Consider the following 24,503-nt stretch of genomic DNA (forward strand, 5'->3'; position numbering starts at 1 on the left):
TTCCGAATGATTGAAATTAGCAGCTCGTTAGTCGCCGCCTCCTCTCCGCTCGGCTTTCCCGGCTGATATTTGGAATGCAAATCGGCCGCCTCGGCTGGGGACTTCCTGTTTCGGGAACGCCGACTGTTTGCGGTTAAATAGCCCCGCCGCTTGTTAATGTGATGGCGCGCTCTTATCGGGTCTCGGGAGTGCGAGTGGCGGTTCACTTTTGGCGTCTTCGGCGTGTTCAGGGAGGTGGTGCTGAAGCTGCTCCAGTTCGAGGCGTCGGCCAACGTGGCCGACAGCAAGGGCTGCGTGCCGCTGCACTTGGCCGCCTGGCGGGGCGACGTGGACATCGTGCGCATCCTCATCCGACACGGGCCCTCGCGCTGCCAAGTCAACCAGCAGGTGAGCGCAAGAAAAATCGATCGCTCAAAGCAAAACTTCCCCGCAGCTCCAATCGCCGCCATGATGATGATGATGATGTCATGATTCAAGAAGCAATATGTAATAGGCAAAGTTGAAACGGAGCCCGTCACGTCGTGTGTCATTAGCGGAAAACCGCCTCTCCCCAACACAATCGGTGGCGGCGCCCGCTCGCTATCGGAAAACTGTCTGCAAGAGCGTAATGGAAATAAATGGCCCCGCGCCGCCAAGATGGAGCGCCGGGTCTTCCCCGGCCAGCCCCTCAGAACAAAACGTGTTCTCGATTAAGACGAATAAAATAGGCGAATGGGGCTCACGGGAGGCGGGGCTGTGTCACAGTCAGGAGCCAACGGGATGCTACAAAATGTCTCCCGGCGCGCGTCATCTGGATGAGCAAAATTTTAATTAGCCTTAAATTAAACGACTAATACCGACAAGCAAGATGCGCGTTTACACTTCCTTCTTTTCAATAACGGGAAGACTTTGACTTCCTGCCGCCCGCGGCTTTATTAATTTTTAAATAACACTTTGCGCTTATTACTGCCTACTACCGCGCCCAATCGGGTGTTACCGCTGGTAAGCCGTAACACCCGCAGGGACATGTGGGTAAATAAACATTTTGCAGCATTTGAGCTTGTTCAAAGCTGAAAATGGCCCCAAGATACGGTTAGAGCTCCCCCTGTTGCTCCGGCATGCATTTAACATCCTCAAATTGTTTCTTGGTGTTCCACTAAGTGCTTGCAAAAATCTGTCTTTACAGCTGGGGCACAGTCTATGAATGATATATAATAATAATAATAATAATATCCAAATCTAAGCCCCCCCTCGGTGGTTGCAAGTGGCCAATGCAGTGTGCTTATCTCCGCCGCTGCGCCTGATAATGGACTGACTAATGCAGTCACACTGTCGTTATTGCCTCTAAATACAGCACATCCGTTGTCCATTTTTTTTTCCCCCCACCGCCACTCTGGCACATAATGCACCCCTAATTATCCCGGTTAGTCGCACCGACCGCACACCGTGATGGATGACGCTGCGTTCGTCGACGCTTCATTACGCATTGATGAAAGGCGCTATGTCACAGCGGCGTTATTAAAACCTTATTACGCTCCGTAAACGATGATGAATTGACTGTTTGAACAAATGGGGGAGTTTGGGGGGTCGTGGTGCATTTAAGGGAGGAAAAATGTGGGAAATTTGGAACTCATTTAGATGCACTCAACATCTGCGAGATCGGGTGTAATCGTTTATTGCTAAAAAAAAAAAACAATGCAAACAACTATTGATAGGCTAACGAGAGACATTAAGATGTCAATGTAATAACATACATATGGGCATGTATTCTTTATCCTCTTCAGTAAACGACTAATATAAACCGGACCTTGCCTTCTGGATCGATTAATCACTTCGCTCTTGTCCGTGTAAAGTCCACCGTTGTTGCTTTGCTTTGTTCTACATATTTGACTTGAATGTTAAGCGTTTCCTCCCCGCTTCCCTTTTGTCCAAATCCCTTCCTCATCCCCCGCTTCCGATCCAGAACCACGAGCGGGAGACGGCGCTGCACTGCGCGGCGCAGTATGGCCACTTGGAGGTGGTGTCGGTGCTGCTCCAGGAGCTGACGGACCCCACCATGAGAAACAGCCGGCAGGAGACCCCCTTGGACCTGGCGGCGCTCTACGGACGTCTGCAGGTCTGAAAGTGTTTGTTTTTCAGGGTAAAGCCCCCCCCCGCCCACTTTTGTTGAGTTCACCACTCGCGGAGGTGTTGCCGTTGCGCGCAATCAAAGCGGAACAACGGAGCGGCATTACTTTTTCTTTTCTTGCCGCTCGTGCGCGAAATTCGTCACTTTGACCCCACTAGCTTAGCGCCGCCATAGGCATGCGGCTCCGTACGCCTGTGACTCATTTTGCTGCGACGGCTCCTGAAAGGGCTCCGTCCTTGGCTCAACCCTGCACAACATCACAGAAATAGGCACCAAAAGGAGGGCCACAATTGCGCGCACGCCGTAATACTAGCACACTCCTGTCATTCGACCACACCCGCTTCCTTCTTCTCCGAGATGGTTTTCGCTGCAACCGCACAGCGGCCATGAATCTTTAATGAGCGAGGCGGCATCGCATGACTATGAATGAAAATGTTTGCCGTGGCGGCAAGAGGTCAAAGGTTGAGCCCGGCGCCGTCACGGTGTCTCGTGTGCACCCAGGTGGTGTGCATGCTGGTGAGCGCCCACCCCAACCTGATGGGCGTGCGCGGCCGCCGACACACGCCGCTGCACCTGGCCGCGCGCAACGGACACCGCAGCGCGGCCGAGACGCTGCTGGAGGCCGGCATGGACGTCAACTGCGTGGTAGGAGCTCGCTCGTGCCGCCGTGGCTGACCCAAGTGAGCTGCTGTACTAGTTGGTTTTCAGAGGATAAAGAATATATGCCTGGTAGTGTTTTGTTTGAATATTTTCTGACGACAAATTTCGGTTGCTTCAACGGAGTGCCGCCACGCAGATGCTAACTATTAGCCTAGCCGGTGTCACTCTTAGCTCAAGGCACCCTTGTTTAATTGTAATTTTTTTATTTTTATTTATTTTTTGATGGTACATATTTCCAGTAAACAGTGACTCCGGTCTCAAACTTATGTGGAAGTTGTGCATCTCTTTGGCTCAAATGCAGGCTGGGATGATGTAACCGCATAAATTGTCGCTGGTGGGAACTCGGCATGTGTGTGTGTGTGTGTGTGTATCGGTAATTGGAGTCAAGCCATAAAGGTCTGCTTGCTTGAGTGTGCATGAATAATTTATGGCAGCAGCACACTAGTCACTTTCTCCCTCGCCGCTTTCTCACTCTTGCTTGTGCATGTTAACGAGGGGGAAACCCCTATTAGGAGTGTGTGTGTGTGTGTGTGTGTATTACCTCCTCATGAGTGGGCAGGTAACACACACACACACACACACACACACACACTCACACCACTCCAAAAGGATGCTGCAGTTGTCGCCTTAAACGATTGAAGAGTGGGAGTCGCCTTTCCCGGTTTCCTCTTGATGGCGCCACCACGGGAAATAGGAAAGGAAGTTTTTCTCCAGAAATGGAGGGGTGGGAACTGGGGGGGGGGGGTGCAGAGGGAAACAAAAAGGGTTGGCGTGAAGTGGATCACTTGTTTGTCGCCTTCACCTACATGTGGAGTTGCGGCGCTCCAGTTTGGTTTGGCATTGGGGGTCCACCTTTTACCCCGATGAGACTTTGTTCAGGCTTCCGATGGGATGTCCGCTGGAGTTTCCTTTCCACGTGTTGCATCATTGCTGAATTCATCCCCGCGGAAGCTCTGCTCCTGTCCACTTTTCATTTTACGAAGCGAGCGCCATTTTTTTAGCCTCTTTTTGGATTCCAACACACACACACGTTCCCTTTGTTTTTTTTTTTTTTCTCCCCCCCCCAGACGGAGAATGGCAGCGCCCTCCACGAGGCCGCCCTCTACGGGAAGACGGATGTAGTTCGCCTGCTGCTCGACTCAGGTGAGATTGGAGTCAGGAAAAGTTCAAGATGGCGGACGGTTCATATTGAAAGCGGGCGCGAGGGCTTTGATGACGCCTCTCGCAGGCCTACGGGATGAACGACGTTGTGTTGCCGGGCAACAGGCCAGTCATTGTCATGTCGGCGCTAAACTAAAATGGTTGGATGCACTACAACGAGGATTATTTACATTTTATTTTCGCTTTTATTCTAGAAAAGATGGCCCTTTATTTCCCCTTTGAAAAATAGGACAATACCCCAATTTTTTTCCTTGAGAATATTTTAAAGTACAATTTTAAAACAACTTTATTCATGCAAATGTCACAATCACATTGCAACTTTGAATTGTTTTTTTTTTAATACAACATCATTTATTTTGCGGACCATCAAGCTACGTTTCGTTTGGCAATTTGTTAAGCAGTCGAGGCTACTCGGTAGAATAATTTGCGTATTTTATTTTTTTTCCAGGGATTGACACAAATCTACGAGATAGCCTGGGAAGAACAGCTTTAGACATCCTCCGAGAACATCCTGCGGTCAAATCTCAGCAGATCACTGCTCTCATTCAGGGTACTGTGCGCACACGCGCCCGCACTCACACATTTGTGCACTTGTTTGAAAAAAATGGCCGCCGCCGTGCAAGTTTTTGTGTGTGAATGTGAGATTTCAAGACGCAGCTGCGAGTGAGTGAAAAGATCAGCTGCACGCCATTTCCTGTAGGAGGGCCGCCCGCCCTAGCTTGGAATAGACCGGCCATTGAGGGCCAATTCAATTCCTGGCCCGCAATGAAGCGTCGGCGTTGCATCCTCATCCTTCTTCTCTTGCTCTGCATGCGTGTAGAATATGTGACGGATGAAATGGAGCGGCGCAGCATGGCGGAGGAGCCCATCCGCAAGTGTCCCGTCCCCGCGCCCCGCACCTCCATCTCCTCGCCCTCGGCCTCGCCCTCCTTCAGGCACAAGAGTGAGTACTCTGCAGTGCAGCGCGGTACCACTAGAGGCCAAAAGTGGCACTTGTACTGGATATATTCATTCTACTAGTGCGTTGGATTGTCTTACTAGTGAGTACAACCTGCACGAGTAAGTGGAGCTTAAGCAGGCTTTGGAATCGGTGCTCAGATGGCTTTGCGTGCTCACAACAGTGCAGCGTCCGTTCCACTGCTGCCCCCTAGAGTCCGATTGTGACATTGCATTCCTGCTGACATCCCCTATCTTTGTGTAACGTGTCAGCACAAAGCCTAATTGGCTCATTACCAGCTGAATGGCTTTGAGGTAGGCAGCAGAGAATTTGCACCTGAGCACGGCGTTATAAAAATTCATGCACACAAAAAAAAGGTGAATAGAGGAATTGCCTTCAATTACCAAAGTTGTTTTTTTCTTTTTCCCCAAACATCCATTTTTTTGTTAATTAGACACTAAAATGGATTTGCAAGGATGTCATTTTGTGGTTAGCAATATTGGACCACCTGGCGTAACAATGGCAAGAGAGGAAAAATAAAACCTCCGCATACTGTAGTTCTTCACTGTGTGGGGAACCGTGCAGCTTTATTCCCCCTCAAGATTGAAAGTCTGAAATCACTTTGGATATTTTCAGATCATTTAAACAGACATTTTTTTTGCCGTCAAATATTCATCTCTGCCGCCTCCGACGCCTATTAAGATGACGCGGTGACCGGCGAGCTGTCCAAGCTGCTACACGAGATCAAAAAGTGCCGCGACCGCGACTACTCCTTCGAGGAGCTGTGCCACACCATCTCCTCGCACTCCATGGACAGCTTCGGCAGCGGACGGCTGTCGGACGAAGAGCGGGCGGATGCGCTCAACGGCACCCTGACGTGCGCCGTCAAGGTAAAACGCCTTTATTAGCATCCCGATTTCTGTTAGCCTGTCTATGAAGTTTCACATTCTATGTTAGCATTATGCTAGTAGATGTTCATGATTGTTCTGGCGTTTAAATACTAAATACCATTTGGAATTCTTGTGGTGTCACTTTTATCATCAATTTCAACTGAGAGTGTCGCATTTGATCAAATTATTTTGGAGAATTAGCGAGAGTAAGAACAGATGCAAAGGAATGCAAAAAGAAACAGTTTTGAGTGCGTGTTGCACTTGTCTTGTGCTTGTGCAATGTTACCACAAGGGGGCACTGTCAGATAGATGAGCCTATTGCGTTTGCAGTCAAATAGCTCTTAAGAGCACACACGCGCGTACTGGCGCACACGCACAACTTCACTTAATCATCTCCTCAGCGGCACACCGGGTGTGTGCATGAGTTGGCGCCACTCCAGGCAAGCGTGTCGACGGGTGGCCGCCTCTGCTGCCGCCGCCGCGAGGTGACTCTCATGAATAAAACATGGCCACTCTTATAACACACAGTGCAGGAATGTTACCATGGTTGCCGTTTTGTGTGTGTGTGTGTGTTATATTATTCTTTGTGACCTACCGACTGTGCTATGCAGCTGCAGTCAATGACAGTCACTTGTGTCGCAGAGGTCTCAGTGCAACCGAGCCTCGAGAGGACCCCTGGGAAAGGACACTGCACCAAATATAAGAGCACGCGCACTGTTCAGGGGATGTTCATGGCACATTTTGCGATTACGGTTTGAGCTGCGTCGTACGCAGAGCTGTTTCTGATCTCAGAGCCACCTTATTGAGCTACAAAATGGGGGGAGAAAGATCTCCCAGTATGGCAACCGCGACAAAAAAAGCTGAAAGGAGCACTCGGAAATAAAATCATGACGGACTTGTGTATTTTCCAACCTGGCGTCTTGAAACTTTTTGTGGGTCTTCTCATGATAGACGCATCTCCAAAAAAAAAATCATCGGGGGTGATTTTTCAGAATATAATCATCTCAACTGGGACCTTCGGCATGATTTGCGACGACTCAATTCAAAACGTCTTTGTGAGTGACTAATATGGAGTGTACGTCTCCGCAGCGGCCAACCCCGCCCCTAGCCGTGGCCCCCGAGGAAGAGGCCGACCGCGATCAAACGGAGAGGAGCTGCGGCCCTACCGGATTCTGGGAGGCGCTCAGCCCCTGCAACGGCTGCCACAACCTGGGCTTCTCCAACCTGTCGCAGGTAAACCAATGCATCACCCAAGAGCAAATTAGCGGAGCAAAACGTTCAGGCTCAAGAGCACCCTCCAGTGGCAGCTTTTATATGCACATTTATATGGCATCCGCAGTAGCGAAAAACAGACAATCCGGAATAGCTCATCGCGGATAGTTAGCACCTCACGTGGTTGAAAAATGCAAACAAGAGTTTGGTATATCCAAGTCGTCGATGATTGGCGATGGTCTTGTGCTGAGGCCTCCATGAGACGTTCCATTGCCCCCCCCGGGGCGCCTCTTCATGAAGGAAATGCCAGCCGATTACAGGCTCCATTCATATCTGATGGCCTATGAACTTGGCGCAAGGGGGAGGGCGGTACACGTTGACTTCGACATGGCTTGGAAGAAATGCGCGATGAGTCTTTTGTATCAATGTATCTCTGTGTCTCTCACACACACACACACACACACACACACTCACACACACACACGCGCGTTGACGTCCTTTCATCAGAAGTCGTGTGCTAATTAGCGCGCAGATGAGACTTCTTGTTTGTCCGCCGGCTTCCTGTGCAACTCGGACACAAGTTGCTCTGTCTACTATCTCTACACTGTGGGGGGAGGGGGGGGGGAGGTGGGCGCTGAGGGTGGGAGGGGTCGTGGCTAACGAATGGCTTGCAATCGCTGGGCGTCTCTTTCTCCCACTGGCGCCCTGGCAGCTCATCTTCTTCATCCAAAACCCGCGTTAGCCGCCCAGTCGGGAAGTGCTCAAACTTTCCATCTGTGTCCTTGACTTCCTGTCGGAGCGTGAGAGGAAATCCCAGCGCCGTACTCCCCATTTCCTCATTTTTTGAATTTTATTTATTTATTTATTGCTCTTCCTGCTTTTCTCCTCGGGACGCGGCGTTCACGTCGTAAGTTGCGCTTTGCGTGCTGATCTGTGCATGAGTTTATTTAACGTATCAGTTGTGAACTTTGCATGAATGAGTCTGACTTGCATCGCTTGCTTTAAAAACAAGTTTTGCCACACGCTTGTGTTTCTGCTCAATGGACATTGCGGTGCTCATTCTGATGTGCATGCTTTGGGCCCCCCCCCCTGGGGGGCAGTATATTATAAATATATGCATGCACAAGGAGGCGAGCAATTCCCCAAGATGTCCCAGGAATATTAGTTGCTCTTTGCAGAGGATAAATATTCTGTCAATCGCAATTATGGGATGCCTGAAACGGCAATGCTAATTCGTTAGCCCGTCAATGGTGTTTCCCATTGTTTTACCATCAAGCTAGCAAATGTTTTTCCCCCCCATGAAAAATATTTTTAAGCTAAAAATAACACACTGGGATATTTATCAGAATTTTATTTTTTAATTCAGATTTGCCCAAATTTTTTTTTATGAAATGTTTTAAAAAGAAGACAGGTTTGAGTGAAATATTTGAAAATGTAGACATGACTGAAAAGAGGAAGGAACGCATCACAAGTTCCACTTATCTGTTAGTTTTCCGTGTGGAGCCTGCAGACAAAAGGCATCTTTTATCTTGCCGTTTTCTGGGCCGCATTTGTCGCATTCTTCAGAGGTTACTTCCTTATTTAAACCCCCCCGCCACCCACTCCCCTTTTTGTGTCATGTGATTTGCATTTGTGCCTCTCGCAAGGATTCCAAGTGTCCGGGGGACGCGCCCGCTTCGCCGTCATTGGATGTGTTCCCGCCGGAGGACGAGGACAACCCCTACGAGTCGGTGACCACCGCCGTCACGCGCAAGCCCTGCTCGCTGGACGTGGGCCAGCGCCCCGACGTCTGGCCGCGGAACGGTAAGCTGCTTTGGACGCTCCTTACTGCCCCCATGTGGAGCGGGGTTGCCATATCTCTGCGCCTCACCTCATGTCGTCCTACTTTCTTGCTGTACCCAAAAAGTGGCAAAAATGCTCACACTCGGCTTCAGTACTTCATATGACTTGTAAAAGTACTTTCTGACTTAAGATATGATGCCACTAAATGGCGGCAAAGCACTTTTATTGTCTAAATGAGAGTCCTCAACTCACTCCGACAAAGCTAATTGGACACCAAGATGACGACAAAGCACTGAAACTTTGACACAAAGAAATAAAACTCGCCGATTCACTGAAACAGTCGTTGTAAGGCCCATTTGACTTTTAAAAGGAAGGCGGTCTTTGACCCGGACAGGCCGAAGCAATCGATCACCGGAGAATCGATTCCATTGGCTTGTCTATGAAGCGAAACTGTGACTTTGGTGGCGATGCCGCCTGCCGCGAGACGGACGCTACTCACCCCGCATCATTTATTCATCAGCGGCAGGCGCTTGCGACGTTATTGTGTTATGTGCGTCTGTTTGTGGATGAAGACAACCGCTTTCTCCCCCCCCCCACCTCAAAGCGAATCCGGGCCACGTCAGCGCTTTCCCATCCCCTCTGTTTCTCCCGGAGCACACTGGGGAAATTAGACGCCACACTCGGCCTCACACATACAGTTGGAGTCGTTTGTCTTTGTCGAAAATACACACTTCTTGAAAAGAGCTTTTAAATTTCAATTCAAAGTTATTTAAGGTGAAAAGTTTATTTTATTTTTTTTAATAATGAATGAAGTCGTCAATAATTCATGCCCTGTCCTGCTTTTTTTTTTTTTTTTTTTTTTGACTAAATTTAATTATTTTTGTTTTGTATTTCTGCTTGTGCGATTTTTTTTTTTGTTTCTCTATCATATTAAATTGAGCTCACGTCTTTTTATTTATTTTTTTTTCATTCAACTTTAATCACAATTCCTGACGGGCAATGTGGTTGTGCACCAATTTTTAACTTTTTTTGTTTTGTCGTTGTTGTCCCAACGCAAACATAACACGCACACACACTCACGCGTGTGGAAAAAGTCCAACACCCTCCCAAAAAAGCATCTCTCCCTCTCCTTCCCTACGCAAGGTCACTTGTCCCATGGAGCCAGGCAGGGGGGGCGCGGTGACCATGGCAACCACTCCACGGGCCCGACTCCAGACTGCTCGCCCCCCTCCCCTGACACGGCCCTGAAGAACATCGAAAGAGTCATCCACCCACAGGTACCGCGCGCACACACACACACACACACACACACATACTGGAATGATTGTGGAAGCGACGGATGCATTATTGAACATCGCCTACATGCAGCCGAGACGTGTGCGCCCCACGTTTTCTTTTTTTTTTTTTTTTTTTTTGTGCTTTTGCTCGCATTTCATTCTCTCCATCTGCTGCGTATTGGTGATTTGTCGCATCCGCTTTCCGGCAACCAAAGAAAGGAGCCCCTGAGCTCCAAAAAGTTGTGGGGGCTCCTCAGGTTGGGAACGGCACCAAATGAGCAACACGTGCGCTCAAAGTGAGATCGCAGCTGATTAATGAGCGTCTTGGTTCATCACGGAGCTGCTGAGCGCGCGCGTCCCCTTTTCAGCGTGCGGGATTAATTAGCAAGTCGCGCACGTGGGGGGTTTTTGTGTCAAAGTGTGTCGTGGTTTTCTGGACATGCCCGTTTGCGTCTCCCCTTCAGCCCAAACAGCGCACGTCTCTGTCGTCGTCCTTGGACGTGCAGCGGCCCGTCAACCACAGCTGCGAGCCCAGCGAGGTCAGCTCGTCACTGGGCTACGCCAGCTTCAGCACCAGCCCCCCGGCCAGCCCGCCCATCAGCCCCAACCAAGAACGGGACCAGGACTCGGCCGGGTCCAACGACGACTGTCCCCTGACAGGTAGGCCCAGAACTCCTGCGGCCCCCTGGTGGAGGTAATCATAAGTTTGCCTTTTCCTCCTACGTGGCCTCCCCCCACTCTCCCCTTGTTTTCCTTCTGTGCTGACCCGCTCGCGCGTTGCCACGGCAACCGGGATTCTTGTTGTCATGGCGAAGCGGCAGCCGTTGCGTTTGACGAACGGCCGCATTAAGACGTCTGTGTGTGTGTGTGTGTGTGTGTGTGTGTGTGTGTGTGTGTGTGTGTGTGTGTGGTTCGGAGTTCTTGCAAGACTTTCATGCGCTTGAACAAAATCCGCACACGCGCGCGCAACAATGCCGTCTATCATCCGGTTTGCTATTTTCACTCGTTGTTTTTCTTTAAACATATTTTAAAGCGCTGTCACCGATGATCCGTATTGATCAGGCATTTTTTCTCTTTGAGGGTTTTAAATAGCGCGCAGGAAGTGGCTGGCGACTGACGCCAGACGTCCCAGTGGGGCGGACTCCGGGTCAGTCCGATGGTGGGACGAGGTGGGGGGGATTTCTTTCGGCTGTTGTGGTTGCCGGTAATCATATTAAAAAAAAAAAAAAAATAATAATCCTGGCTAATTTTTCACCATTTTATACAACCATGGCTCGTTTCACGCTCTCTCTCTCCATCTATTAGCTTTATAAGGCCTATTGTAGCGTTGCCGTGGCAACGTGTAGCTCGAGAAGCGAGCCGTGTTAACGTACGTGGGTACAGCAGAGAAGCGAGACAAGAGAGGATTCAGAGGATGCCAGTGCGGCAAAGGAGTGGGTGAGAAGAAGAAGAAGAGGGGGGGGGGGGACGGTCTGCCAAAACGTTGCCCAACGAGGTTTTCCCGACTTTAGCGCTCCACCGATAGTCCTCTTCAGCCAAAACGTTTATGCAACAAATCTCCCAACATGAGTGGGCGGCGGATTAAGAAGCGGCAGCACATCCATCACGGATGGGAAGTAATCCCCAATGCGATAAATCATAATCATTGATATAAGAATAATACGGTGCGCATATGCCACAAGATGCCGCCAAAGCCTGACTAATAGGAAAGGAAATTGCTGTATGTGGAAGTCATATATCGAGAGAGGAGTTCAGTTTGACCTGGGTTGTTAGCGGACGTTAGGAGAGTCTTTGCTGCACCCGCACGCATCAAATCTGCAAGATATTTCTTTTACAAGCAAATTCATATGTAGCATTACTTTTTTTATAACGGTGCGGTTTGTCATCACGGTCGCGACGGCAACCTTCTCTTGGAGCGCAGCAGCAGCCCCAAGGGCGCGCAGGCTCGTCGTTAAAGTGAACGATTGTGTTTTGGAAGCGGCTTACTCGCAATGTACGCGCGCCACCTCTGTGACGCTCAGCCAGAAGATTTCCAAATGAGCCTCGCGGTTTTGTCAAAAGCTGCCGTAGCACAAATCTTGGGAGCCTGCGACGCTAATCTCTGACACAGACGCTTTGCAAATCCCTCAGAGTGCACCGAAAGAGCGAGCGTCTCAAAAAAAAAAAAAAAAGGAATATATTGTGTTCTATTTGCACTTGAATGCCTCTTCTCCCTCATGCGAGCAAGCTAGCGTCTACCCGCAGCCTCGTGTCGTGTTGTAACATCAAGTTATCCTCAGTTGCTCTTATTTTGGTTTCACGTTCAAATGTTTTTCACAGCGTTTTAATTCAATAGAATAGTCAGTAAGTCTCCATGCCAGCAGGTGGCAGCACCCTGTTTAATTTATGTCATCGTAAAAGCATGCCGTTTGCTTATTACCCAGTTCACTCATTTTTATTATTATTATTTTTTTTATTTTTCTTACTCTGTTCATTTGTTGCATTTTTTTTTGTGTGCTTCCAAGCAACTTGGCCACACCCACGAGTGACGGCACACATGCAAAGCTAGCTGACATGGCCAGAATGACGACATACTCACCCGAAAGCGGCGATAAAGACGTCTTGAGATGGTGCGACTTTTTAGCCTAGCGTGAATGTAGCACCCGAGGCCTAGCATAATAACTTCCCGTGCGGCATCTCCGAGGAAATAGATCTCCGTATTTAATCTCCGGTGCTGACTGGCAGCTTGGTTATTACTTTTAATAACATTCAGCCAGGGCGAACGTGCAGCCATCTTGAGATTTGTATCGTTTGTGTATTATTTCGTCGGCTTCATATACTGTATGCACGCCGCATACGGTGGCCTGATTATTTAGAAGCTCCTCTTCAAGGACGACATATGTGCATAAATTACATCTATGTTCCATTTAGGTGCGTCCCCCCTGGCGTCCTTCTAGGTCCACCGGGACTTCCAAATGAAGTGGATTTTGATTTTTTTTGTGTCAATTAGCGCCACCTGCGCTCTCTTGATTGCATCCTTTCCTGTCAGTTGTACAACATCAACCGAGGGTATATAACGCAGAAATACCGACGTCGGCAATAAATCGTCCGTGTCAGAGAACTCGCAAGCGTGACGATCTTTGCTTTCATAACGGCAACAAATGAGTCTGCTCACGTTTATTACTTTTGTGTCCGAACTTGTCAAGAGCAGCCTGTACGAACGAGCGTCCTCCTTGTACAGCCGCCGGCGACATGCCGTCACCTGTTTTACACACCCGCGCATGTGAGTGGCGTCGACCAAGCGCGGCGTTTGTTAGCGTGCTAGTTCTGTTAGTGCACTTTGCAAGGTCGACTTAAAAGGTAAGCCACTTTTCGCTAGGGACGCACGCATTTGAGAGACGTGCGTTTACGCCCCCGCTGATTTTTGACGGCTGCCAGCTGAAAACTTTTCTTTCTTTCTTTCTGTGTTCACTTTTTTTTTTTTTTTCCGTCCGTCCCCGCTCGGCTGAAAGCGAAAGGCGCAAAGCGGTGCTGCGGCTCTCTGTTGCCAAGGCGACCGAGCCGCTCACCTGTTGACGATGCGACGTGCGGCAGAACTTTAATGACGCTCCCTTGCACGTCACTGATGATGTCATTGGTGATATTTCGTTTTGCGTTTATTTATCTAGCAATCGAGCACTGACTTCTTTTCCTCTTATTTGATTTTATATGTGCTTCAGTTAAACCCCCCCCCCCCCCCAGTGCTTCTCCTAGGATGAGTTCACGCATACGTGCACCACTTCAGACACGTCTTCAAACAGTCGAGCATGAAAAGAAGTCAGGAGTTGTTCTCGTTCTCTCTGCAGACGACGCGCCAAACTATGGCCAGCCGCCGTTAGAGGACCGGCGCAAGAGTCGCATACCGGAGGAGTTTGCGGGCCTCCTGCACGGCTCGTCCCCGGCCTGCGAGACGCCGGAAACGCCCTACCACCTCTACAGCCCCAAACCTCGCAAGCACGCCTCGACGGGCCTGCGGCCGCCCGATTTGGACTGCGCGGTCGCACCGGCGACCCCGAAACCTTGCGCGAAACCCCAGGTGGTCTACCGGACTGTATTCTACACCAGAGTCAACCAGGACCTGGATCGCCGAGTGGACTCGGGTTGCGGAACGAACGGCGAGGTTGTCGGAGGGAGTGCGCCCAAGGGCCCCGGCTACGAGGAGAGGGCCTGCACCCTGGGCAGAATGAGGTCCATGCCCCGCAGCGTGCTGGACCTGCAGCTCTCCAAGTCCCTGTCCAAGTCCGACTCCAACCTGGTCGCCGTGTCGCCCATACAGGTGGACTGGCCTTTCGACCATTTTTTAAAAAACATTTATAACATTTTAACAGCCTCGTGACCAGTCAAATATTTTGTAGCTTTTCTTTGCATTTTGCAAGGAAATTGTCATATGTGATTGTTCATTTTGTCATTCTTTCTTGTATACCAATTTTTGGAGTTTTAATCGCAATGGCTACTAAAAGTTACTCACCGTTCACAACGGCAACTTGAACTTCAATCATTTTGTGCAGGAGGAGAACGTTTGGGAGTCTCCATCTCGCGGCCAAGGCTCGGCGAGTTCAAGCGCGGCCGGCGACGGAACCGCCCCGGCGGGAAAACTGGAAAGAACGCCCTCGTTTACAGCCGAGTGGGAGGAGGTACGAGCTAATAGCGTCCTCGCTAACGCCCAAAAAGGTATTGCGACGGACTTTCTCTAAAAGGTCCGAAAGCAAAGCAAAGATTTGAATGTCGCCATCCTGAGAATAACGAACCACGCCGAACAAATTTCACGTTTGCGCCGCACGGTCATTAGCCGCCCGCCGCCGCCGCCAATTAGCATATGGGATGTAGCATAGTTCCCGGCAATTAAGACGACCTTTGCGGTGTAATTGCACATGGCGGGAGGGCGAGATAAGAAAAAAGCCGGGAGCCACGCTGCGTTCAGCGAACAACTGGGGAGACTGTGGCATTTAAAAAAAAAAAATTTTTTTTTTTTAGCTCTTCGGTCGTTAGTAAGCCAGACGCACTTCTCTGATTGCTAACGTGGCAACTATTTGTTTAACTCGAGATCATCTCTGTCCTGCGTTTGCTCAGATCGACAAGATTATGAGCTCCATCGGGGCGGGAATAAACAGCGGACTGGATGCGAAGGAGCACAATTCAGGTACGACGCACCGACAAGTCAGGCTTGCTGGAACTTTTTTAACAAGAAATGTAATTGCAGTGTTGGGGAAAACAGTTTTTCGTGTCATTTTCTACCATTCCAGGGGAAAAAGGTGCAATATTGCACCAAACAAGTCAAAGCCAAACAATTTCCTCGAGTTTTTTGTCTAAGAAGAAAAGTTCAGACTGAGGAAGAGGCGCAGTTTTAAGCTATTTTCAGCATTTTTAATTGCTTAGTGACGCGTCACAATAACAGACGACGTGAGGGGTGGGCGGGGCAGACAAATAGGAAATTGGCCATATTTGGAAAAGGACGACAATATGTATTTTTAAATGTCTTTTCATGACCCCCCCCCCCACACTCTCACTGCGCTGTCAATCTGAATCCTCTGTTTACCATGGTTACCAACCAGACCCCCCCCACACCACCACTCCCAACACACACACACACACATAGACACGCACCTTTGTGTACATGGAAGTGGGTTGGCTCGGCTTGCAGACAAAAGACACCCGGAGATGTTGCGATGGCTACCATGCGCAGTGGCGACGGAGAGAGAGAGGGAAGAGAGCGAGCGAGTGAGGACGGAAAGAGTGGGGGGGGAGAGAGGGAGAGAGAGAGCGAACAGCAGAAGCATTCACATGGACGTGGGAGTCCTCGATGAAGAGAGTCGACAGTGCATAGCTCCATCTCTCCTGCTCTTTTACAAAGAGGCACACACACACGCACGTACGAATGCACGCGTTCCGGCCGGGGGGGGGGGAGGACGAGGCAAGGGAGCGCAACAGCTGAGCAAGCCAGCAGCAGCTGCTGCTCCAAACGCACACGCGCACACACACGGACAGCTCTCGCCCGCAGATCTCCACCTCCACCTCATCCAGCGAGCCAGAACACCTCCTGGCAGGATTTCACACCCAGACGAGAGCTCATTTCTGGATACAACTTCTGCCCTGGCCCCCCTCCCCTTCTTGGCTGCCTCCATCCAACATCTCGGACGCTCCTCGCACCTTTCTCCGCTCAATCTCCCCCGCACCCCCTCCCTACTCCCACACCCTCGGCATGTTTCTAGCCTAGCGCCCCCCCCCCACCCCCCACCCTATTGTCACCCTATCGGAAGGCATGGCTGGCTCGTTTGACAGCCACTTTGCCCGCCACAACATGATGTGGCAATGCCAGCTGTCCCAGCCGGACTGCCGCTGCTACCGCGTGGACGGCTACTCCCTGCTCAAGCGTCTGCCCCTGCACCCCCTCATAGGTCCCAGATGCCCCGCTGCAGTCGGTGGGCCAGTGGCTGGACTCCATTGGCTTGGTCCAGTACGAAAACCACCTGCTGGCCAACGGCTTCGACAACGTCCAGTTCATGGTGAGTGGCGTTTTTGCTCCGTCGCCTGTAGACGCACGTTCGGCACTCGAAGTTGTCGGATTTGCAGCTCCCGCGCGCGCGGCGAGCCAATGTCGCAGTCGCTCAGCGTTTTTTATTTTTATTTTTTTGGAATTTCTAAAACCTTTTTAATGCTGCGCGGCCCCTTGGAAATGAATAAACACGGCACTAAGCGGAAAAGCACCTGTTGCCTGCAGATGCACCGGCGTTTCTGAGCAACACTCGTGAGACCAAATTGCCTTTCGCAGGGATTGATCTTGTTTCAAATCCAATTAGCACGCGTGGAAGGAAATGAATGAGTCCGTTTTTGAAAAGACAAAAGAGAATCTGGTTCCCGTGGCAACTGCAGAAGCCCCCCATGCACGTGGACGGTATATACATGAGGCGACGCAACCTCCTCGTCTTTGTTGTCATGTCATCGGTGGCACGTTGCGGCGATGGTGATCTTGTTTGCTTTACCACTAGGTGGCACTGTCTGTAATGTCCAAAGGTGCCTCAAAATAAAGCCCGGAAAATATTAATTGCTAACAAGGAAGTATGGTGAAGTGAACATCTTTGTATGTTGGGGAGCCACTCGGTTAGCCTGGGTTGTCGGTGGGAGTTACAAAATCAAATCATCTGCCGTCACTGGACCGAAATTTTGGACTGAGCTTCCTCTGCATATTCACTTTTAAAAACACATTGATTTGTGCCGAGCTGGACGTCTGCATCTTACCGTTTTGAATTTGCAACGTATTGTTTTTAATTTGTAATTTTTCTCTCTTGGTCATTAGCGTGGTTAGTTTTAGCACTCGATTGAGATTAAAATGCATTGTAGTTAAAAAGAGAAAAAAAAATAGAATACTGAAAAAAAAAGTCATCTCAGTGACAGTTACATGTCGCCTAGCAACCATTTCTCGTTAGCCCTCACCGCTAATTAGCCAAGGACATGGAAAAAGGTGTCCTGAGGTCGCATGTACCAATAATATGGTGACGATGACAGCCTAGCAGGAAACAACTCGTGAGATTGATGAACCGGTATGCCCGCTGCATATCAAAGTAGCCCGCCAAAGCCTCCCCCCCCCCCCCCCCCTCGCCCCTGTAAATGCATCTCCCATATCACCATGCATACTAATGAATCCTCTGGAACAATGACAAATCCTTTGAGTTCCTTGTACAGCCACCAGAGGGCATGAATCGATATGCTGCGATGCATTTACCCACTTAATGACATCACACCCACTAATAATTGTATACATTACTGGAGCCTCAGTTCCTCTCTTTGCTTCTCGGTACGGCAGTAATATTCGCCCTTTACAGAGGATAGCGAATATGGCTTGAAGCAAGCTTTTTAAGTGTTTTTCTCATTTTCTTTGTTTGTTTTTGCCAATTTTTTTACACTTTGCTCCATTAAATAAAGATAATGACATTCAGCCACTAGTTGGCACTTGCGCACAACTCGTGAGTTTTTCGAGGGTATCGACGAGAGCGGCTCCACATAATGAAGCGGCACCAGAGTGCTCATCCTCACACCGAGAGCTTTAAAGTGGGGGGGGGGGGGGGGGGGGGGGGGGAGAAAAAAAAACTAAAGCTTTATATTAGCATCGAGTGCAAAATGTTTGCTCAATGTGAAGCACACGCTGTGTGTGTGTCTGTGTGTGTGTTTGGCGCAGGGGCAGCAACGTGGTGGAGGACCAGGACCTGCTGGAATCGGCATCCTCAACTCGGCCCACAGACAGCGCCTCCTGCAGGCCATACGGCTCCTGCCCAGGGTGAGTCGTCGAGCCGCCAAATGAAGCTCTTTGCACACTACGCTCCATAAGTGAGCGTGACGGTCTAATGAGGTTTGATCGTCTTACTTTTGGCTTTAAGTGCCCTCAAATGAAGTGGTAGACAAGTGTCGAATTTTGGAGAAGTAGATTTTATAGCGGCACTTGACTGCAGTCAGCAGTTCCTTTCTCGTTGTGAGTAAGGGTACTCACTTGGTACTATCCCTTACATGGCAGGTGCGGCCAATCGGCTACGACGGCAACAACCCGACGTCGGTGGCCGAGTGGCTGGAGTCGCTGGAGCTGGGCGACTACACCAAGTCCTTCCTCGTCAATGGCTACACGTCCATGGAGCTGGTCAAGAAGATCTGGGAGATTGAGCTCATCAACGTGAGTCCACAATGTTTTCCCAAAACATCCCTCAAATGGATCAAACCTTTGTCACGACTCGGTCTGGTAATGCGCTGACGTCAAATCGTTGCTGTTCTCGTGTGTCTATTTGCTTCTGGAATGCGTGTAACATTCCTGCGGCGTGGTCGTAGGTGAGGGGCCGGGGGGGGGGGGGGGCTTGTTGCTTGGTTCAGCATTTGCCGAGGCAGCGCAGATGAAGTGATCCGCTGGAGGAGGTGCAGAGAGCCTCGTTATATAAGCATGTGGGCCGCAAGATGCTTCACAGCGTCAGGGATGCCGCCCACGTGCTGTGTGTATGTGTGTGTGCGTGTGCGCATCTGTGGGGTGCATATGTGACACACAGAGAGTGCGAACGCATGCTGGCACTCTTCATGTACGTCTCGGGCAAGCGTGGAATTACATAAGTCTCATAAAACCACATCATGGGAGTCTGATGTACGAGGATAAAGTGAAAGGCTGGCTGCCTTCGAGAAATGTCCACAAGAGGGCGCCGCTCACCCATCACATCAGGCTGCCACATTTTTCAATCGGAGGAGACTGAAATTTGCTTTGATTTTGGAGTAGAGCGAAAAAAGGAAGTTGCACCTAAACGACCCTCAGTCTGGTTTCTCTGGAAAATTTGCAGTACGTACAAATTTTGTGCTCGTTTTGTAATACGCAACAAATCAATCAGTATGCACCAAATCACTATTTTCAGGCTCCTTCACGCCAAATGTGACAGAGATGATTTAAGTAAGCAGCACCACCTTGTGGACGTATCTGGATGTGCCAGTCCTTTCAAAATAAGTGCAATGCCTTTATTTTGGAGCGGCGTGCAGGAGGGAAGTACAAAACAGCCTTTTTTGCCCTAGTTAATTTGGAGTGGGATTTTCCGCCTCTTGGCATGTGAAGGCCTGTTCTGCCTTTTGTGTGTGTGTGTGAGTGTGTGTGTGTGTGTGTCTCTAACAGGACCCAACTTGTCGGACGCATTCCCGTCACACTTTTTGACAAAGTGCACGCGCGTCCAAATATGTGTACAAGTAAAGCCAAGACAGGCTTCCTGTCTGGCACGGTGCGAGCCTGTTGCCATGACGACTGCTGGTTGCCGTAGTGACGTGGGATATGGTATGATAGCTGTTCATTGAAGTGCACTGGTGTAAATGCATGTGTGTGTGTGTGGTGTGTGTGTGTGTGTACGTGCGTACCTGCATGACTCCGGGTGCCAGTGATAGCGAGCAGCGTGTGTGCGCTTATCACCTTTTCTGTCAGGACTCCAAGTGGACAGATTGCGCGGCGTCCCGCTGCCAGATGGTTCCGGCCCTTAAATATAGACGGCGGGATCAAACCCGACCCGACGCTACCCGTCGAGGCGCGCGCTGCGTCAAACTAGCACATTTTTTGACTTTGATTTTGTAAAGGATGGACTAGCCTGCATGCTCCATCAATAACTATCATATATGGGATTAGCAAACAATAAAAACTGACTGAGAAAGTAATTTCGAATGGCAAAATAAGAATTTTAATTCCAGACGTATGAATGAAATATGTCATCTGGGACTTTTGACTCATCAGGTTGAGCGTGCGGTGGCTTTTTTTTTTTTTTTTACCTGCTGTTCATGTTGTAATTATGACTTCATTGAGCTGCCCATTGACATCTATTCATTTTTTTGTCATTGTTGGATTATGAAATGGTTGAAAAAATATCGCAGCAAAATCAAATTACCTTGCCATTCCCGCTGATTAGTTACGCAAAGTACTTCCTTTGAGCATTACGGCGCCACATGACGCACGTATGAACAAAACAAGGATTAACGTCACATGCAGAAGAAGTGACTCAACATTTTTTTTCTAACCTCTGCTAGGCACGCTTTGCCCCCGTCAATCAACCTGCTGCATTGAATTTTTCCCCCTTTTTTTTTTTTCCTCCCCCCTTACGGGGCGATCGTGAATCACGTCGTGTCGTAGTAAGCCGACGGACGGCGTACGAGCGCCTGCCCCGCGTCGCCATGGTGATGAGATGGAGAGGAGGAGGAGGAGGGTAGTGAGGGAGAGACGGAGAGAGAGATCAAGCAGAGACATGCAGGCGAGCTGCCGCAAGCTAAGAAGAAGAGAAGCTGCCGAACGAGAGGGAGAGGCGACGACGATAAGGAGAGCAAAGTGCGAGCGGATAAACCCTGCCGGGACGACATCTTGAGTTGGTGAGATGTTTTGTGGCCTTTGGTTTTTGGGCGCATCCTTATCGTGACGGCTGACGACGATGATTGAGTGTGTGTGTGTAAAGGCGACGAGTAGAGAGTGGAGGTGAGGGGGGGGGTTGAGAAAAGGAGCTCCATGTGTCCAAACATCGCTAGCACTCCTGGCGACACGTGTTTTGGTTTTATGGACGGGCTGTGAACTTTCTGGACTCGAGGCGGAAAGCGAACGTGCATGTGTCAACTTTGACAGACGGCGGTACGATTATGAAAAAGTGCAGTTGGAGTACTGAATTGGGCGTGTTAATAGCCGTTAGTTAGCATGTGGTGTATTCTGGCTGTTAAACCGCCTTAGGCTAACCTAGCACAAAAATTGCGACGAAAGTAACGAAGCTGCCCCGCTAAGCTGCATTAGCGTTGCTTTTAACAGGCGAGCACACTCAAAGTGTCGGTCTCGTCTGTGCGGCGTTTATATTTTGGTCCGTTCAAGCGCCGACGTGATCCGTTGGCGTGATGGAAATTCGGAGCATCCGCATTTGCTAAAAATTGTTGAGCGTCTTTTGACGCGACAACACCGGAGGAACTTGGAGAGCATAAATCATGTTGACGTGAGCAGTGTGGCGTTCTCGGTGTGTGACCCATTTGCGTGACGTCTGGAATAAGCAACACTAGAAGGCCTCCGACGGCCCGGCTCGCCTTCTGGCTTGATCTATCTTTAGTCGCTTGGACCAAAACGATTTACTGCCCAATACGAATATGATCTATTTATATAATTTTTGAATATTTTGGGAGACGTATGTCGTAATTATAGACATATGCTACATATTGTGTATCTGCGTGCAGAGATATAGCACTCGATTTAAGTGCATGTGTGTGTGTGTGCGTGCGCTGCTGATGCTCTCTGCATTATGAAACGCGCTTCATCTTTCTCCTGTGAAGTATTTTAGTAACCCAGAAAATAGCATCAACTACCATCCTAGCGTGTGTACGTTTGTGTATTTGTGTGTGTTTGTGTGTGTGTGTGTGTGTGTGTGTGAGATGAGCAGTGAGGGGATCTTGTTTGCAAGTTGATCCTGCAGCATTTAACACACACGCACACACACAGTCTCGTTCCACTCCTCCCGCTATTAATGGAGATGCATCTGTCTCCGTGTAGGCGGGCCTCTTTATGCCTCTCCGCCATTGGCCGTCCTCCCCGGCCGAGCCGCCCCATTGGCTACTGTACCGCTTTATCGTTTCCAACACATTGCAACACCCCGCCCCTTCCCCTTTGCTGCCTCGTGCTGGTTGCTAGGCAACCGGTTGGCCTGTGCTGACTGTCCAGTAGTAGACCCCCCCCAACAAACACAGCCCCCCCACCACCCCATCCCAAATGTATGATGTGGATAAATGGTGTGTGTGTGTGTGAGAGATTTACGGGCCAGTCGATACTAATGATCCATTCCACACGCACATTAGCCAAGTGCTGGCACCGGGGGGAGGCTCAGGTGCAAAGACGTGTTCAACAATCAATAACTGAGGAGCAAAATGAGGCAAAGCGCGTAAACCTGTTCATTTTAAGACGGATCGAAATGTAGACTAATATAGCAGAAAATATATGCTCAAGTCACTGTTATAGTACCATAAAAAAAGATCTATACTGTATATCTGTTGTTCCTTACACAGGATAAAGAATCTATGCATGTTTTGAGGATTGTTATATTTGTCTCCATGTGTGTGGTAGCACCAACTAATCGCGAGCTTTTGTGGTTCGGCGCTGACATCAGAGTGTTTCACGAGCCAAAAGCGCATTTGAGGTAACTTGACGCCGGTGATTCTCTGACCCGCCGGGATCGATTGTCGATGCCTGATTTCATTGAGGTCATGACTTGACATTATTCACAGGAGGGTGTTGAGTCCAAGCAGGCCACAAAAGTGGATGAAGCTGCAGATTGCAAAGCTAATTTGGTGCTGATTTAACTCCGTTTCGTCTGTGATATGCTGTAATGTTTAGAGAAAAAAAAAATTCCCAATTAATTTTTGCCTTTGGCATCCCGGCTCGTCGACAGCTTCTCTCTGAGCTTTCCGTTGTTTGCGCTGCTTTAATCCGTTAATCAGGCCCGCTTCCATCTGCGCTAACGGCATCGCTAACGAGATTCGTCCGGCGGCTGGCAAACCAGAGACGGAAAATCTGCTCGCTAACGACGATCGAGAATGGACGGCGGCGCCTGCGCCAGGTGACGTGAAGGCGACCGGTTCTGGATTGTCTCCGCATGCGGCAAAGGCTATTTACATGCGAATCGCGCCGCGCCGCAGTGTTGGCTCGCCGTCACCTTCTTGGTCCGTTCCGTGGTAATGACCTCATCTTCCTCCCCGTCCAAAAACAGCTGTTTTATGCGTTCGTGTGTGTGTGGGTCCTGATGCGGCTCTTGTGTTGCCATAGCAACAAGTGAACTTCTGCTTGTGGTCTTCTGTACTTAAAGTAGATGTTGTTATGACTGCCGCGTCTGCGAAGCCTCGATTATTAGGACTCAAGCATGTACCGTACTTCATTTTTGAAAACACCCAATTTGACCGAGCAGCATGAAATTTGGTGGGCATGTCTTTCATGATGAGACCTACAAAAAAAAGTCTCAAGAAGTCTTTACGTTTTGGTTCGTAGCAGACATGAAACGGTATCGGGTCAGAGCTGAACTTGGAAATTCATCCGCTCAAGGTTGTTCATCATAAGTTGACCCACAAAAAAATGCAAAGGGCTGCCGCTAGGCTTTGCTAACTGTTGAGTTGACCCACAAAAAAATGCAAAGGGGCGCCGCTAGGCTTTGCTAACTGTTGCTTACACAAAAAAAGATGATGTCATGATTTCTGTCAAAGGTAATTAGACATTCAAGCTTTTTTTCAATCAAGGCCTCGCATTGAAGCTAATTAACACAACGGCACAGACAGACAGACAGACCGACAGACATCACACAGAGGTTAGCGCACAGCCCGGCGCGCCAAGGTGCAAACGTCCCCGCCGAAGGCGCTCGTGTTCCCGATGGTCTTTTTTCGGGAAGAGAGAGAAAAAAAAAGTGGTAACTGGCACAGTAGGAGGACGCCTGGTGACCGCGGGAACAATGCGGCCTTTCACTGGCGTCCATTTTTTGTGTGTGCGAGTGTGTGTGTGCGCGCGTTGGGTGTGATCGGCACGAAAACGGCAACATCACAGTGTGTGCATTTGATGTCCGCACGGCATCACGATGCTCCGTCAGATGATTCATTCGGAAAGCGGCAAAAACGATGACAAGCTGCAGTTTGTGTGCGGCAAGGTGAGCAGTGAGCGCTTCCGAGAAATGTGGGATGCTTTGATTTACTCGCCGCTCATTTGCATCGAGCCACGTTGAAGACCATCTGACGAGCCCCTCGTCGCGTTTTGATCAATCTTGCCAAATTTATGATTCAAGGTGGCTTTTGCAAGCTAAGGAAACGTATTGATTGACGAATTTGAGTATTTACTCTGGTTCTGTTTGTGCTCCGTTCAGGTTCTGAAGATTAGTCTGATCGGCCACCGCAAACGGATCTTGGCCTCGTTGGGGGACCGACTCCACGAGGACACCCCCCAGAAACCCCCGCGGGCCATCTCCCTCCGG

General features: G+C 49.7%; 1 protein-coding gene across 5 annotated transcripts in view; it reads left to right on the forward strand.

Annotated features, from left to right (window-relative positions):
* Nucleotides 1-24,503, forward strand: part of anks1b (ankyrin repeat and sterile alpha motif domain containing 1B) — a 36,416-nt gene that overhangs the window by 6,528 nt on the left and 5,385 nt on the right. For 3 of the 5 annotated variants that reach the window (XM_052055888.1, XM_052055889.1, XM_052055890.1), the window contains exons 3-20: nucleotides 231-387; nucleotides 1,943-2,095; nucleotides 2,609-2,752; nucleotides 3,835-3,910; nucleotides 4,377-4,478; nucleotides 4,749-4,871; nucleotides 5,568-5,755; nucleotides 6,845-6,988; nucleotides 8,614-8,770; nucleotides 9,893-10,026; nucleotides 10,491-10,686; nucleotides 13,851-14,320; nucleotides 14,553-14,678; nucleotides 15,115-15,184; nucleotides 16,440-16,546; nucleotides 18,218-18,316; nucleotides 18,551-18,703; nucleotides 24,396-24,503. In XM_052055888.1, the coding sequence (XP_051911848.1) occupies nucleotides 231-387; nucleotides 1,943-2,095; nucleotides 2,609-2,752; nucleotides 3,835-3,910; nucleotides 4,377-4,478; nucleotides 4,749-4,871; nucleotides 5,568-5,755; nucleotides 6,845-6,988; nucleotides 8,614-8,770; nucleotides 9,893-10,026; nucleotides 10,491-10,686; nucleotides 13,851-14,320; nucleotides 14,553-14,678; nucleotides 15,115-15,184; nucleotides 16,440-16,546; nucleotides 18,218-18,316; nucleotides 18,551-18,703; nucleotides 24,396-24,503 (2,707 nt within the window). Of the gene's footprint in view, nucleotides 1-230; nucleotides 388-1,942; nucleotides 2,096-2,608; nucleotides 2,753-3,834; nucleotides 3,911-4,376; nucleotides 4,479-4,748; nucleotides 4,872-5,567; nucleotides 5,756-6,844; nucleotides 6,989-8,613; nucleotides 8,771-9,892; nucleotides 10,027-10,490; nucleotides 10,687-13,850; nucleotides 14,321-14,552; nucleotides 14,679-15,114; nucleotides 15,185-16,439; nucleotides 16,547-18,217; nucleotides 18,317-18,550; nucleotides 18,704-20,707; nucleotides 20,902-24,066; nucleotides 24,183-24,395 lie in introns of those variants that run through there. The other 2 variants (XM_052055892.1, XM_052055891.1) reach the window with 2 other exon arrangements.

The sequence above is a fragment of the Hippocampus zosterae genome, chromosome 21, assembly GCF_025434085.1.
Source record: "Hippocampus zosterae strain Florida chromosome 21, ASM2543408v3, whole genome shotgun sequence".
NCBI lineage: Eukaryota > Metazoa > Chordata > Actinopteri > Syngnathiformes > Syngnathidae > Hippocampus > Hippocampus zosterae.